This window comes from Zea mays, chromosome 6 (assembly GCF_902167145.1).
Source record: "Zea mays cultivar B73 chromosome 6, Zm-B73-REFERENCE-NAM-5.0, whole genome shotgun sequence".
Taxonomy (NCBI): domain Eukaryota; kingdom Viridiplantae; phylum Streptophyta; class Magnoliopsida; order Poales; family Poaceae; genus Zea; species Zea mays.
The window spans coordinates 120,506,891-120,523,930 of record NC_050101.1 but is presented as its reverse complement, the minus strand read 5'-3'; the positions used below and the strand labels follow the sequence as shown (position 1 = coordinate 120,523,930).

The 17,040-nt window shown below is 41.8% G+C and overlaps 1 protein-coding gene and 1 non-coding gene across 3 annotated transcripts; one reads left to right on the top strand and one right to left on the bottom strand.

The window, feature by feature from the left end:
• Nucleotides 1-2,070: 2,070 nt before the first annotated feature.
• On the bottom strand, nt 2,071-2,189 carry LOC111589586 (U5 spliceosomal RNA). The gene has a single exon (XR_004850952.1). It is a non-coding gene; the product is annotated as a U5 spliceosomal RNA (small nuclear RNA).
• Nucleotides 2,190-13,657: 11,468 nt separating this feature from the next.
• LOC542047 (embryo-sac basal-endosperm-layer embryo-surrounding-region 2) lies at nt 13,658-16,565 on the top strand. Of its 2 annotated transcripts, XM_008650064.2 has the most exons (5): nt 13,658-13,866; nt 14,594-14,773; nt 14,841-14,894; nt 14,972-15,109; nt 15,972-16,565. In XM_008650064.2, the coding sequence occupies exons 1-5, from the start codon at nt 13,684-13,686 to the stop codon at nt 16,329-16,331; spliced, it is 915 nt and encodes a 304-aa protein (XP_008648286.1). In that variant the 5' UTR covers nt 13,658-13,683; the 3' UTR covers nt 16,332-16,565.
• Nucleotides 16,566-17,040: the final 475 nt, after the last annotated feature.

Below are 17,040 nucleotides of genomic sequence, written 5' to 3'. Positions count from 1 at the left end.
TGTAGTTAGATGTTTGTAATGCATCTGGTATAACACATGCAATCTCTTCTCTGTGCAGGTCCAATCTGGGGCGGCATCCAACAACCCTCCGGAAGGGTTCAGCCCAACGCAGCCCCGGTCAAACTGCCCACCTCCATGAGTTTGTGTTGAATACTTATGTCTGTGTGTTTGAAGACTTTAAAACTTGTGTTAGTCACTTATGTTTGTGTTGGATACTTATGTCAGAGATTGAGACGTATGAGACATGTTTGTGTTGGGATTGAAATGTTGAACACTTATGTTTGTGATGTATATATATGTTTGTGTTGGGTATTTATGTTTGTGATGATATCTGTGATGTATATATGTGATATATATGTGATATCTTTTGTTTGTGTGGATGGAATACAAAAAAACAAATAAAAAAGGTGCATACTGGTCACTTTGCCGAGTGTTGCACTCGGCAAAGAGGCGCTTTGCCGAGTGTCAAGGCCATAACACTCGGCAAAGAACCAAGACCTGGGCACCGGCATAGGTTCTTTGCCGAGTGTAATGTCTCTGACACTCGGCAAAGAAGCACGCTTTGCCGAGTGCCAGACCTAGCACTCGGCAAAGAACCTGACATGGGGACCCTCCCTGACGGGTTCTTTACTGAGTGTCTTAGGTGGCACTCGGCAAAGATGGATCCTTTGCCGAGTGTTGCCGGGCAAACACTCGGCAAAGATAACTACTTTGCCGAGTGTCCCCAGGGACACTCGGCAAAGCCACCGTCTCCATCACCCGGCGCCGTAACGGCTGCTTTTCTTTGCCGAGTGCTCTCTGGCACTCGGCAAACCTCTTTGCCGAGTGCCCGAGAAAAAACACTCGGCAAAGAAGGCTTTGCCGATGCACTGTGTGCCGAGCCTTCTTGCCGAGTGTTTTTGCGGCTTTGCCGAGTGCTTCGGGCACTCGGCAAAGCCTGCGAATCCGGTAGTGATAGTGAGGTATAGGGGAAGGATTTAGGGGGAACCGCTGTACAGGGTGGAGATATAGGGGGGAAGAGAACGCTGACGTGGCACGTGAGTGGGATATAGGGGAGAAATTTAGGGGTAACCGCTGAACACAGTCTTACTTCGAAGAAGAGCATCAACAATTCTTTGAAGGCAAGTAGAACTTTCCCCCTGCATACTCTATTTCCAACATAGATGAATCATGATAATCACTTTACGTTTCTGTTTAGCATTAAAATTGACAGGAAAACCTATTAAGGATTTACCTAGATTTTATATCCACGATTCATTGTGATAACCTGTTTTAAAATGTTTTTTCCTAGATAATTGCTAGTTGCTCAACTAAAATCAAAGTGTCCTTCTTTACAAAGAATTACAACTTAAGATGTATGGTAATACCAATGTGTATTATTATAAGATCACATATGATCAATTGGAGCATAGAGAACCACCCAAGTAATCCGTACAATTGTAGTCTTATATGGCTCTGACCTTAGCCAATTAATTTGATAAGTAGTTAACCACGAGCCTTACCGAAAGGCAAGGATGGGGTGTGTGATAGGATCTTTAGCTCGGTTCTTTTGGGGTAGCGGTCCTTTGATAAGGCGCTGGGTATTAGGGAGGGTTAAGGACCACACAATTACTGAAACTCTAGCGATCTATTGGATATATATAAATCTTTGTAAAGACTTTGTAGTGAACCTCATGCCACTCACCAAAGGAAGTGTTTAAGGGCATGATGAACCCGGGCCAGACGAGAAGCAGTGCAAACGATGAAGCAACAATTCCCACAAGGCAGAAAAGGGTCCGTTACTTTTTTGTGTGTGTGTGGAAATCAGGGTAAGGGGGTGTTTGAATGCACTGGAGCTAATAGTTAGTTGGTTAAAAAATTATTAGTGGAATTAGCTAACTAATAAATAGTTCTATTAGCTAATTTAACTGATAGCTAAATTATTAGTTGTTTGAATGTCTTTAACAAATTTTATCAGCTAATGTATTTAAACACCTCCCAACCCATTTCTGCCCCACTAGAAGAGAATTGTCCGTAATAATCATGAGAGAGGTCGAACATTAACAACGTTATGAATTTGTCTTGTTGGGCATTTCCCCTAAAGAGAAAACACCCTCCAAAAATTAGAGTATGCTGCTTATCGTGGTGTGCACACGGTATTCTTTAGTAAAAGGCGAAAGAATAGTTCGCTTTGTGCTCACCACGCAGCTGCTTGGGTTCATCAGCTTCAGCTACCGCTGTATAAGACGTGTGTTGTTGGCTAATCCCCTCTAGGCTAAGCGGTGTGGGACCTAAACACCATCCCCGGGTTTGTTCGTGCTTGCTTCAGTGTACTCAGTCTGAACACCTTCCCACATGGCCCGCAGGACACAGCACTCTGACGGCCTTGATGGGCTGGGCCTTTCTTTGCAGCCCAATAGCTCAGATAATGTGAAGTCGACGCCATTTTTTTGAGCAGTAAGTCGACGCCATCTTTGAAGCTCACACGTTCTACCATCCAGTACAATGTACAAACAATATTGTCAAGATACAGCTACCATCCATGTTCATGTTCTTTCTTAGGCCTTGTTCGGTTAATCCCGTTACCCATGGATTGGATGAGATTGGAAAAAAATTAAGAAGTAATTTGACTTATTTGAGATTTAAACTCACCTAATCCCACTCAATCCACATGGATTGAAAGCTAACCGAACAAGCCCTTACCAGAATAACCATCAGGCCTGACTAAGGGACAGTCAAAGAACAGGTGCTGCTGCTGACTTTCTTCCATCTCCTCAACACATGGCACACAAGAGTAACACTCCAAGAACATGGCACACAAGAGCAACCAAAAGAAAAATTTGTGTTTGTTTTGCACCTTAATTTGACTTCCACATCCACTTGAAAATTGGAGAGGTTGGGTAGCACACCATGAGATGAGTGTATGCCTTTTTTGAAGAGAAAATTGCAGATCCCCAAATATAAGTCCACTGATCATTCATTTGTGCATTAAGATCCAAGTGAAATATATCTTTCATAGATGAAACTTTGGTGGCCTGAAGTATGCGACATTTCAAAAGCTCAGTCAAAAGAAATGCTTACTTGTACACAGAATCACCGCCAGTGCCAGTTCCAGTCGGATCACCAGTTTGTACCAAGAAATCCTTCTCCACCTTGTGGAACAGACACCCATTGTACTAGTACTTCATTCTGGTCAGTCAAAGGGAAAAAAGAAGCAAAGAATGAGTCCCTAATTATCTGAAATGATAGTCTCACATTCATGAATGGGTATCGAAAGTTCAGGAAGAAAACGGACAGGAACCACATTGCCAGCTAAATCCAGCGACCCGAATGCCATATAAATTAGTGACAAGAACCCTGAGCAACAGAAATTAATCCTTTGGTGTCTCCTAAAATCATCAACATGGCTCTATCAGCTCTACACAGGTGCAGTAGTTTAAATGACCTAACTGCAATTTTTCCTTTTATACTATGTGAGATGTAATCATGTACTAACTACATAAGACAACAACAAACAATTTCGAAATTTCCAGTAGCATCCATCTAAATTTTTTTTACAAGACTATCAAGTAGTAAGTAGCTAGAGGTGTTCGAAATTACGAATCCTACAGAACTAGAGGTAAATTAGCAATATATCATGGATCACACTAGCAATTAGGTGTTGTTTGGTTCAGGTGCAGTTAAGGGTATGGTAATGAAACCTCTTGCCGGTGTTAATGATTACCAGGGAACAAAATATGCTATTTGTTTGCTTGGCTCCCGTAGTGCTTCCCCGTTACATTACACTGTTTGGTTTGAACCAAACAAAACCACGTAATTAGCAACAGGAGCATGATTCAGTGTTCTATCACAACAGGAGCATCTGCGGACTGCTTGTCTGCTTTTAAAAACAATAGGAGCATCTGACATAGTGCATAAGCATAACAGTACTGCAGCTTTTGAAAACAACAGGAGCATGATTCAGTGTTCTATCACTGAAGATGCTGATAACATAATGCAAGTGGCATATGCAAACAAGTTCAAATTATTCTAAGACAACTGATTCAACATCACAGAAGATAACTCATTCAGCATCTGACACTGATACATGGCGACATGTTCAGAAAATCATAAAATCTAAGACAATATTTATTTGCTCTTCAAGTTCTCTTACCAAATGCACATTGGCCTTGTCAGGTCCTCATAGCTAGCAGCAACCATCAAATTGTAGTTCTTACTTCGAGAATCATATGATAAATTAAAAAGTACACCATGAGTACAACAATGTAAACAGAGGCAGGTTTTGCATAATGATAAAAAAAGTCTTTGGACACAGAGAGCTGACATGATGCAATGTTCTAGGGCCACAACCAAAATAGACTCTACCACAATTAAGGTCCTTCTCACCAGACACCCAGGTGATAAAATGGAGAAACATGTTCAGAACTGAAATAGAGCTCCGGTGACCAGAACTGCAGGGTGATGTAAACATGTTCAATACTACATGCAGGGTGATCAGATCTGCAGGGTGCTCCAGTGATCTGGACTGAAATAGAGCCCATGCGAGACTTAAGACATCATTCAGACCAAAAACTAAATGTAGGTTCTGCACATTCAGACCAAAAACTTTTTTGCTTATCTGTAAGGGATCACAATTAAATTTACAAGGATGCAAAAAAATCAAGCAGATTAGCAATGTACATTAAGACCCATCTCTATGAATAGCTGAACAACCACCAACTATGCACAGTAATATGTACAAATGCGGAATAGCGGTAGTCTTTAAAAATACAATATGACTCACACATTAAGAGTAGCAGTACTATCACGTGTCCCTCCAAGCACAAATACAGAATAAAAAAGTTGTGGGATGTATGTAACTATGTGGTCCTGTACTGTATCTGTAAACATGTTAAATACTATTGTTGATAGCAAGTAAATTGCATATATGTAAGCATGGTTGAAAGCATATATTGTTGTCAGCATTTGTAAACTCCATAAAAGCAACTATTGTAGACATGTAAACTCCATAAAAGGAATCATAGAACTTACTGGAGCAAATGAAGTATTTTTTTAACGTAATGGCGGGAGCTCTGCCTTTTCATTAAGAAGAAGATTAGAATTGACCCAGTTTTAAGGAAAACCGGGCCCAAAACCTACACAGGGAGCCCAAACAACACAAGCAGCGTCAACCCCACACATCCAGAGTCATCGTTGCCGAGCTCAACGCAAGGTACGAGTAGCTCCGACTTCGCCAGACGGGCCGCACACGGCTAAAAGAACATGACGACGCCTACACCTTAAACCTGACACAGAAGGAGGACCGTGATGCGCCATCGTTGCTAGGCCTCAACACACTCACACTCTAGGCAGCTCCGATTCTTCACCAGCGATCATGATCCAACACTCACCTTCGGTTTTTGCGTGACCTCCAAAACAATCCAGACCACAGGAAGGGGGTTCGCCTCATGTCATCGTTGCCGAGCCACTTCTCCTAACGTGGCAGCTTCGACCTTACGTTGCAAACCTGTAGCATCCCAAAAATTCAAATCCTGAAATTTTCTCAAACTTGCTCTAAATTCAAAATGAATTTCAAATTTCATTTCAAAATGTTTGTTTGCGAGTTGATATCAACAAATAAAGTATAGTGGTCTATATTCTCTCTAAAATCCTCCTCAAAATATCCTACAAATATTTTCCCAGTGATCCCCTTCAAATTCTTTCCAGAAATACTGCCCAGATATTTCCCTAGTGATCCCCTTCAAGTTCTTTCCAGAAATACTGTCCAAATATTCCACCGATATATCTCCAAGTATTTTCCTCTTGAGAAATACCTTCAGAATCATTTTTCAAGTCCCTATAAATATTTTCTTCATAACTTTCCTCATGCTCATACGTATACGTATGCCTCCAGTATCATACGGTGAGCTCCACAAGCTAATCTCACTTATACAAGACAAATACATGCTAATCTCCCACTAATCCTCTCATCCTCCCACTAATTCTCTCATCCCTCCCCCTAATCCCCCCACCATGGCTATAAATAGAGGGGCAAGGGCCTCCTCTCATCCCACCCCAAGCCATTTCATAGCAACTCTCTTCCCCCCCCCCACACACACCCACTCCATGTTCCACACAAGCACACACTAGCACAAGGATCGTTCGATCGTTCTTCGATCGTTCGTCCCCTGTTCTTAGTTTGTTCGTCCGATCGTTCGATCGTTCGTCCGATCGTTCATGGTTCGTTCGTCCGTTCATCCGATCGTTCGATCGTTCGTCCGTTCGTTCGTCCAAATAATCTTTTTCCTACCGTTATGCTGCCGAAATTCCGATCGTTCGTTCGTTCGATCATTCGATCGTTCATCGTTCGTTCATAGTTCCTATTCATCGTTCATCGTTCGTTCATAGTTCCTATTCATCGTTCATCGTTCGTTCATAGTCCCTATTCATCGTTCTTCCAGATAATCTTTGTCCTGCCGTTATGCTGCCGAAATTCCGATCATTCGTTCGTCCGATCATTCGATCGTTCGTCCGTTCGTTCATCCAAATAATCTTTTTCCTGTCGTTATGCTGCAGAAATTCCGATCGTTCGTTCGTTCGATCATTCGATCGTTCATCGTTCGTTCATAGTTCCTATTCATCGTTCATCGTTCGTTCATAGTCCCTATTCATCGTTCTTCCAGATAATCTTTGTCCTGCCGTTATGCTGCCGAAATTCCGATCGTTCGTTCGTCCGATCATTCGATCGTTCGTTCGTTCGTTCATAGTTCCTATTGATCGTTCATCGTTCGTTCATAGTTCCTATTCATCGTTCATCGTTCGTTCATACGACTATTCACCATCACTATTCATTGTTACTATTCACCGTTACTATTCATCATCGTTACTATTCACTGTTACTATTCATCATTGTTACTATTCATCGATAATATCTATAATAACTTTTCGTCGCCACTATTCATCGTTACTATTCATCGATCATCCGATCGCCCCAAATTTCAACTACCCATCCATCATGTTGTCCAGTCCACCTAAGACCAGCCAGACCAATATTTCAGTCATACGAACTCTGGTGACTATGATTTTCCTTCCAGTAGGGAACTTCCCATCTGGTCACCCATCCTAGGTTTCTCCAAGTTGAGCATGCTTTACTTTGAGATTCCTTCGAACCAGGCTTCCAAACTCAGATTTCAATAATTCTCGTTTCTAAATTCTTATCAAACTATTCCCTATCCAACCATGTCATCCCTTAAGCCTGGTCCATATTCCAGAAAAACTCCCAAAATACTCTTGTCCTATATTCTGCCTATAACTCTCCTGTTCATACTAAGTCAGACGATTCATTCGTCACTATTCTCACCAACAGTGAACTTCACTGTGCTACACCACATACACTCAGCTATAAATACACCCAGCTACCCTCTCCCTCTCCACACACACTCAACACCCTCAGCCAAGGCAAACACCCCACCCACTCAGTTACTCCGCTCTGCCGGCTACACGCATAGTGTCGCTTCGCCTCCAGTCCACCCTCATGGTAAGCACCTCCGCTCCACCACCAGTAATATCACAACACCACACAACACCACATGACACAGATTCTACTCAAGACTCTACCCATCCATATATCGCTATTCTGACCACTATACTAAATATTTGTTGGTATACTTGCTGGTTTGTATGTTTGCTTGTTCATGTTGCATAGTTATCGGAGCGTTCGTGTCGTCTCGTGGAGGCCAGATCTGCAAGTCTACACCAGGCGGTGGAGCCAGAAGCCAGTTCCGCGAGCTCCCCTCCCCCCTTCGCCGAATAAGCACGGCAAGCTCACTGGATCCCTTTGATGCATAAATTACCTATGATTTTTCAACCACAACCCTCAGCCTGTTATTTTATGCATGATATGATTTTGAGACAAGTTATTATGGCCACCCAGCCGCTTGCCGCAATCAATCCCTGATATATATGTTCCAAATGATTTGAGAACAGGTGTGAGTTTTCAAAAGAAAATGCTTTTCAAAATATGTGTGATGAAGGGTTTTCACCCTTATCACCTTGTGAGTGGGATAATCAGGGACTCCCTGGTTTAGGGGAGGGCCTAAGGTGTTGGCTCAGCTGGTTTAGGCGTGAGCAGAAGGATTGTCCCCTCATATAAGGACCGGTTTGTCATCTTCACTACCTGTACTCTTTAATAGTACAACCACTCGAGACTGTGTGGGAAGTCACTCAATCTGAACTCGTACGGTCCAACCCCAGGGTTATGAAGGCTGGGGAGCACCGGGAGGATAAGGAGGGGGAAAGTTTTGTCCGGTTTGGACATGGTGGTGGCCTGACTCCTTCCGGATAACCGTTAAGGTTAGGACGTGCGGGGAAAGAAAGAGAGTCAGATTCGGGTCTCATTGGCCATGGGATCGCAGAGCCGAACTAGTGGGTAAAGTGTACACCTCTGCGCAGAGTTTGAAAACCTATTCGAATAGTCTGTGTCCACAGGAATGGACGAGTCTGGTATGGTATGGCAATTAATGTTTTGTTTTCCAAAAAAAGAGATGGTTTTGAGAAAAGTGGTTTTTAAAAGGTTCGGCGGTTGAGTCGTGAGCTATGGTGGACGGGAAGTCCAGTAGCTGTTTTTGAAAATGAAAACCAGTGGGAAACTGCTGAGATACCTGGATGGTTTAGTCCAGGGGATTTTGTTATAATACTGAAAAACTTTCTGCTCCTTTTGGAGAGGATGCGCTTTGCAAAAGTACAAAATGTTTTTCAAAACAACCCTGCATAAAATATTGCTGTTTCTGCAAAATATTCTGAGCTCCACATATTCCATGCATTATATCTGATTTCCCCATTCCGCGGGTGAAGGTGGGCTGCTGAGTACGTTTGTACTCACCCTTGCTTATTTGTTGTTTTTCAGAAAAAGGAGATCGGGTAAGAGTTACGACTGTTCCCAACCTTGCTTGTGGCTGTTGGACCGCTGAATTGCTTCACTGCGTATATCAGGCTGCTTCAGCCCCACTCTGATGATATGTCCCGAGTTGTGGACCAACTCTTAAAGTTGTTCGCCACCTTTATAGGTTTGTCTCGTTTAAGCAGATCTGGAATCATCTGATGTATAAATGTGTTTACTAGCCTCCTGGGACTAGTAATTGTATCACATTTGAGTCCCAGAGGATTGGGGCGCTTCAGGTGGTATCAGAGCTGTTAGGTTGGCCGCAGGACGTAACCCTTAGCCTGATCAAAAGTTTTTGAGTCCAAACTATTTTCTTAAAAAAATCTTGCTCTCATCCCTTCATTTCAAAAATGCTTTCCCCCTTTCCTTCTCTCAGAAGTCAGATGGAGGTTCAGTGCCAAACCAGCTTCTGCCAGAATGAAGATGGTTTCCCCAAGTTGCTGAGAGCATGCACAGTTCGCCTCGGAATCAGGAGTCAGCCCCACTCTGATGATATGTCCCGAGTTGTGGACCAACTCTTAAAGTTGTTCGCCACCTTTATAGGTTTGTCTCGTTTAAGCAGATCTGGAATCATCTGATGTATAAATGTGTTTACTAGCCTCCTGGGACTAGTAATTGTATCACATTTGAGTCCCAGAGGATTGGGCGCTTCAAAACCGCACCTTCACTCACAATCCAGATGTTGGGAAGCGAAAGCATCAACCGAAGGCAACGCCGAGGCCAAGACGAGTGCAAACGTGACACCTTCAGGAAGGGAGTGACGTCCAGGAAGCCACCGTCACATATCCAAGATGGACTGGGCTTTCGCCCATGAAAGACACAACAATGCGACGTCCCCAACAGGGGAAGTGGCGCCCTCGGGCGTCACCGTCGTCGAGACTTTCGCCCAAGATGCCCTCCATCACTCGAAAGACCAGGACCCCAGGTCAAAGCATGCAGGCACCGCCGTCGCCATCGCCCTGGCTTCCGCGTAAACCCCTCCAGAGGGCACCGACGTGCCGGCTACCGCAGCAGCCGCAGAGCTACGTCGGCTGATATCCCCTCCGGCTAGGCACACGAAACCAGGAACACCTTGCCGTGTGCGCCACACGTGCTGCCACTGAAACCGCATTGAGAGCATCACCTTCTCAATTGTCGCTCGCACGCAGCACGCCCCCAGCTCCAACCTCTGCAGGCCGCCACAGCCCAGAACGGCCAGAGATAGTGGCGCCCAACCACGCCAGCCACAGCCATGCCGGCCGCGAAGGCCGACAGACCCCCGCCGTCCTTAGAAGGCCAAAAGGCACCAACGCACAGATCCGCTCGTGCCCCTCATCCCGACTGCCTGCCAGCGTCATGAGAGGTGCACCATCGCGTCCTGCACGACCGCTAAGGCCGGCGGACCTCTGCTCCCCCTAGCTGTAACCGTCGCCGCCATAAAGCTTGCCGCAGTTGCTCGCCGACGCACCGCACATCATCCCGCAGATCCTTCCGAGGGAGCACCAGATCCGCAACAAGAGGCCGTGGATCCGACCGACGGAGTGTCGAAGGAGCCCCTGGAGCCGCCGGGGAAGAGCGCCGCCACCTCCCGCATGGCACGACCGCCTCCCAACCTAGATGCCCTGCCGCCGCCTTCCTTGCTGTGCCGGGCTTCCGGCCCCAGCTCAGGCGACGGCGAGACAGATGGGGGAGGAGGGAGGACGCCCGGCGGCGACGCGGCAAGGGCACCCCCGAGCCGCCTGCGGGAGCGACGCGGGGGAGGATGAGCCAGAGATAGCAGCTGCCAAGCCAATTGTCAATGTTGAGAAAAAAATCAGCATATGAAGTACGAACACCCTCCTTAGAGTCTCTGGAATTGCGAAAAGCATGGTCATCTGATTTGGGACATTCACAAACACACACGGTGCTTTAACAAGCTCAATATCGACAAACTCCAACCTAATCATCTCGTCTATAGCCTTCTTTTGTAGGGCATGCATTGGATCCTCATGTGGTTCTTCCTATCGAACCTTTGCTTCACGCTCCATGATATCGGCCATTTTCCCAAATTGATTTGAAGCAGTCTTGAGATCACCGTTAATTCCACCCATCATATCCAAAAATGGGTCACTTGAGTTGCTAACTTCATTCCCTTTGTCTCTCTTCCTTCTCTTAGAGCTTGATGAAGTTGAGTCAATAGAGTTCCTGTCTAAAGGCAATTGTTGTGTTTCTCTAGACATATTGTCTTCATTCACTTCCAGATCATGACCAACTTCCAAAGCAACTTTTAGATGAAGGAACCTCTTCGGCTTGGCCCTGGCTTTTGCACGCATCTGAACCCCGGTCATCTTCTAGGGAAAAAATGGTGGCAACATCATATTTTTGGGGACCTGAGTGAGTTGATAAATTTTTAAACCCCAAGATGGAGCCAAGTTTTAAAATCAATAAAGTTTCCTTTATCAATAACAGTTGCAACAAGAAAGAGATTAAAGTGCTCAAATCAGTGTACTAGATGGGTTAAAGCACATGTAAAAATGTCCTATATGCTACCTGGATTATTGTGAGGCTCCACAAAGTTGTAATCCCCTCTAGCGGCGACACATAAAGTTATTTTTGTACTTAGTAGTGCATGAATTAATTAGTTCTTTCTCCATATATTGTTATTGTCCCTACTTTGAACTCCAATTATGATTTTGCTCTTGTTTTTATTCACTTCGTGGTTTTACTTGTACTTTTTAAAAACGAAGCCTTCACGATCGATCCACTATTTGAAACCTGTCTCACGGCCCTCTTCTTGACGCTATTATAGTTGAGTCCGGACTATGCAATTTAAAGAAAATCCTTTCAGCGTTTTCTTATTAACGTTGATATAATATCTTGTAATTTGAAAGATCAAGACATAAAAACCCTAAACCGATCAGTAGATACAAGCTGAGACCACAATGATTAATTGAATTAGATTTGATGTAAGCTGAAATATCAAGGCATAGAAAATTGAGGGAAAAATCGATCAGTAGATACAAGCTGATACCACAAGGACTTTCCCACACACCCAAAGAGATGTACTACCTTCGTTCTCGAATATTTGTCGGCGACCAGTTCATTTTTGAACTAAAACGTGACAAATAAAAAAACAGAGGGACTACCACACAAACCACTCAAGGAAAAAAATACGATGGAAAAATAGTGTGGTTGCATTTGTTCTTACGATAGAGATGCCAAGAATAAAGGGTAAAGCGATAGTTCAACAAGGCTCCATGAGAAACATTAGGATACAATATGTATAAGATGAAACAATCTGATTTCCTTTAATATACTAACATAGAAGTCAAGGGCAAGGCCAAAGAGGGGGTAGAGGGAGGCAACCCTTATATATGGTAGACATACTTATTTTTACCATACGTGTCAAAAACAATTGGTCCTCCTCTCACTATGGCTCTATATATGAAAAAGGTGATCAGTCAATAAAGAAATAGCGACTGACCGAGCAAGCTTAGCTAAGTGAGGAGAGTGAAGGGAGGCTATTGTTCTACAAGCAGAGGAGCTCAAGAACCGGCTGCGTTGTGCATCCAATCACGAGCAAGCAAGCCATCACCAGCAACCTCCAAGTGGTTGGGGTGGGGTGAGTTGTGGGTATAAATAAATAAATAAATAAATAAGGATGGGACACGATCACGCGGGTCACGCTTGACAGTGTCCAAGTTTCTAAAAATGCAAAATGCGTTTTTTTCGGTGTCCACGATTCGGTTAGATAGGCTGTGGCAAAGCTAGGACATGGAGAATTGAAGATGGGGGTTGGAGGACCCTCCCCCTTGCTGGCAATTATTATTTTTTGCTGGTACTAATACTATTATAACCCAATTAAGCACATCTCTTGCAATTATTATTTTAGCTAGCATTTTTCCATGTATAGAAAGATGTAAATCATTCCATTCCAACTAAGCATATCTCTTGTAGTTATTAAGGTAAGCATATATTGTGCTATATATAGTTTGCACTCTTGCTGATAATAATAGTAATATATCCCAACTAAGCATACCAATTACGATTATCATTTCAGGTAGCACATCTCCTACTGTCCAGCGAAGCATACTCTTTCTATATAGAAAGATGCAATAGACTATTTCAACTACTCAACACTAGTCAAACATGGCAGCCATGCATGTTAGCACGAATGTTAGCGCAATGCGCGCATCCACCTGTGATAAGACTGTCTCCAGTAGCTAGGGTAAAATAGGAGACACAAAGCTGTAGTTGATTCTGTTTGCAGAGTGGAGTTTAAAATAGAGGATGAAATAGGAAATGAGATATGTGATCTGCTGGAGATAGTGTAAGATCGTGTGCAACCACCACCTAAATGAGAGGATATTTCCGTGCTATATATATAGTTGCTTTATTATCTTTATCTTCTTGTTGATACTAATATAATACCTCCCAACTAAGCATATCTCTTACAATTATTATTTTAGCTAGCATACCTCTTCATGTACAGAAATATGCAATATACCATTCCAACTAAGCAAATCTCTTGGAATTATTAAGCTAATCATAGATTGTGCTATATATGTAGTTGCTTTATCCTTGTATTGTTGCTAATTGATGCTAATATTGATATATCCCAACTAAGCACATCCCTCATGATTATTGTTTTAGCCAACGAATATCTCCATATATAGAAAAATATAATAAATCATTATATTCCAGCTAAGCATATCTTTTACAATTATTAAGCTTAGAGTATATTGTGCTATATATAGTTGCTTTGTCCTTGTTTTCTAATGGTGCTTATTTTCACTTGACTAGAGAAATATAACCATCCTTACAAAATGCCACACGATGTGTGCCTTGTGCTATTGCTATTTGTTGTTCTTGCAAATCTTGAAACTACAATATCAATCCATCATAGTCATCCAAGTATGAGAGTTTTATCCCGAAATATGAGCTCTTCATTCACCAGTGCTGATCCAGTAAGAATTGAGGCATCAACTGAATCAAACCTTGTACAAAATGTGAGTTCCATTTTATTAGTATTACACTATTATTGTATTAGTATCAACACTACATGGATTTGTTATGGATTGAATTTGTTATGCACTACATACCATGGCTACTTTTTGCGTATTTTTTTTGAAGTCTTATGTTCCATATATAACGATTTCTAGTTACTTTACAATGGTAATGGAGAAGAGGTTCAAATTATATGTTACTTTTAGTTTGTAGTTCCATAGCATTGGTTCAGAAGTTGAAATAGTGCTTTGTGTAGTTTTTGGAACTTTTGTGTTTCCAAATTGTTTTGAATCAGTCCGTGTACATTAATATATAATCATTAGAAATGGTGATCATGCAAAATCTATTTCAGCTATGTTTGGGATGGAAAATAACCTGAAGCATCCAGATTCCACTAGATTGGGTGGTAGTTCAGTCCAAATTCCCAACTTATTCATGTGGAAATTTGGGCTCTCAAACAGGCCATAATGTGCAATTCATAACTTTTTATCTACAATTTTAAATATTCATTGAATTTGGATGTACATAAACAACGATATGGTTGTCAAAGTTGTAATCAACACTGCTAAAAGGTGGCCTCCTTTTTGTGGCTGCTTAGAACATGTGAGATTATTAGGTCATGGCAGTAATATCTTAATCCTTGAATAGAATAGTGTGTAAACTACAAAGTGTGTAGTTTTCTCGTATCATAGTGTGTATGATCACAAAGAGTATGCTATTTTGCCACAGTATGCAAGATATAGAGCAGACAGCCCCCCTACTGGTGGATATACAGGTGGCATGGCAACTATAGATGTTTACAGTCACCAATATATAAAGAGCGGAGAAGTAACTGCTGCAATAATGTGGGTGTCAAATGGCAAGACTGACCAGCTGAGTGACTTAAATGATATACAAGCTGGATGGGCGGTAAGTTATATAATGCCATTGGATTTTATAACTAGAAATGAGTTCATAAGTTCCCTTTTCTCCATAGGTTGATCCATCCAGCTATGGAGACAACAAGACACACTTTTTTGTATATTGGACGGTATAAAATCAAAGCTGGTTCTTCTTTACCCCAAATATATGTATTCCTATACCCATTTTTTCCATTTTGTTTTGTAGGCTGATGGATACAAATCCACTGGATGCTTTAACCTGGACTGTAATGGTTTTGAACCAGTGAATGATGCTCCTATCACACCAGGAGATATTTTAGAACCAGAAAATGGCCACTCTAAAATATCATTCAAGATATTTAAGGTAATATCAATAGTATGTGAAAACTAGTGTCCACACTATTACATGGCCCATCTCCTTACCTCTATGTCTTCTCCCATAATAATTGTTAGATGCTTATTCTTAGCTCGAGCACAACTGTCTTATTCATTTGCTAAACTAAGATTTTATCAACAAAGTTTACTACTTTTCACTTTTCTTCTTTTTTGAGAAAAAGATCATTGAACAAATATACCTTTTTAAGGGAATGTATAAAACATAAATTAGAACGTGAAATTAGCTAGGATTTTAGAGGGGGCAAAGAGGAAAGGGATAATGACATGGCAACATATGAGATATGACAGAGTAGGGAGCAAAATGTTATACTTTTTCTGGTTGATGTTCTTAAAGAGAAATTTGTCTAATCAACTTGGCAAAATACCATATAAAAATATATGTGCAACATCATTTTCTTTATTGTCTGCAGCGTACTTAACCGAATAAAATTCGATCTGTCTTGGCTAATGCTTATTTTTTTCCCATCCAAGTCTAGATCCGATAGTCATTTGGGCTAAGAGATAATTTTTAGGGCCCACCCATTTTTGCATTAAAAGAAACAAATGATAGTTGATAATTAGGAGGGTCCGTTCTTTTTCGAACTCCACCCTGTTGCTTACATATGATAGGGAAAATTTTGATCAAGTTTATTTTTCACCAATCATAAATTCAGTCCCATGGGTGCATATATTTTCTAGAGTTAGCTTTGGATGATGTTTAGACCACATAGTAATAACCAATGGTGGCGAATCATATATAGTTATTGTTGGTCTCGTACCTGTATTAATGATATGTATTATCTCCTAGCTAACTCAATAATGATATATATCCATTTAAAACTGTTTTGTAGAATAAAGATGATGGAGATTGGTGGCTACACTTTGGATATGACATAAACAACCTGAAACCCGTTGGATTTTGGAAGAAAAGTATATTCACCAACTTGCAGGATCACGCTGGATTCATAACCTGGGGTGGTTATACTAGGAGTCCCAATGGAAATGCAAGTCCTCCCATGGGCAATGGGCAATGGCCTGGAAAAAACTCAGCAAGTGTTCAAAATGTTCAATTTGTTGATTCTACTGGCCAGGGATATGCACTACCGGCTTGGGCTCTTCATGTCTCTATAAGCAACAAGAAATGCTACCAACTTAGCACCTTTTTTGATAGCATGTTCTACTACGGGGGTCCAGGCGGTTGCACTGATTAGCAACCTTCAACATTTGAAGCACCCATATAGCTTCTCTAATGAAATAAAGAGCTTCTTTGCCAAGGCTATATAGCTTATCACCAGTTTTTTTCCCGATAACCTTGTCACCAGTCTTGTATCATCCTCTATTCAAATCTAATGACTGTCATATACCTCTAAGTGTTTGGCTCGCCATATGTAATATTATCATATTGCGGAGAGTATATGATTCCTTCCGGTCTTGTTCATGTACAAGATATTAAGGAGGTGTTTAAATGTACTAGAGCTAATACTTAATTGGCTAAAAATTACTAGTAGAATTAGCTAACTAACAAATATCTAGCTAGCTAACTATTAACTAATTTACTAAAAATAGCTAATACCTGAACTATTAGCTAGAGTGTTTGGATGTCTTGAACTATTTTTAGCCACTAATTATTAGCTCTAATACATTCAAACACCCCATAAATCCTTAACGGGGCGTTTGGATCCCTTCATTTTAGAGAAAATGGAATTCACTCAATAAACTAACTTATTTAGTTTAGAATTTGACATTCCACCACTTTCCAAAGTTCAGATATAAGCCTATCGCAAATTCATGGTGTGGAGGATGGGAAATGATTTTATGCATTAGTAGAATTTGTTTCTACTCTGTAACTTACATGACACTCTTCGTCTCACTCCTCTAGAGTAAAAATGTAGCACATAAATATCTCCGACATCTTGCTAA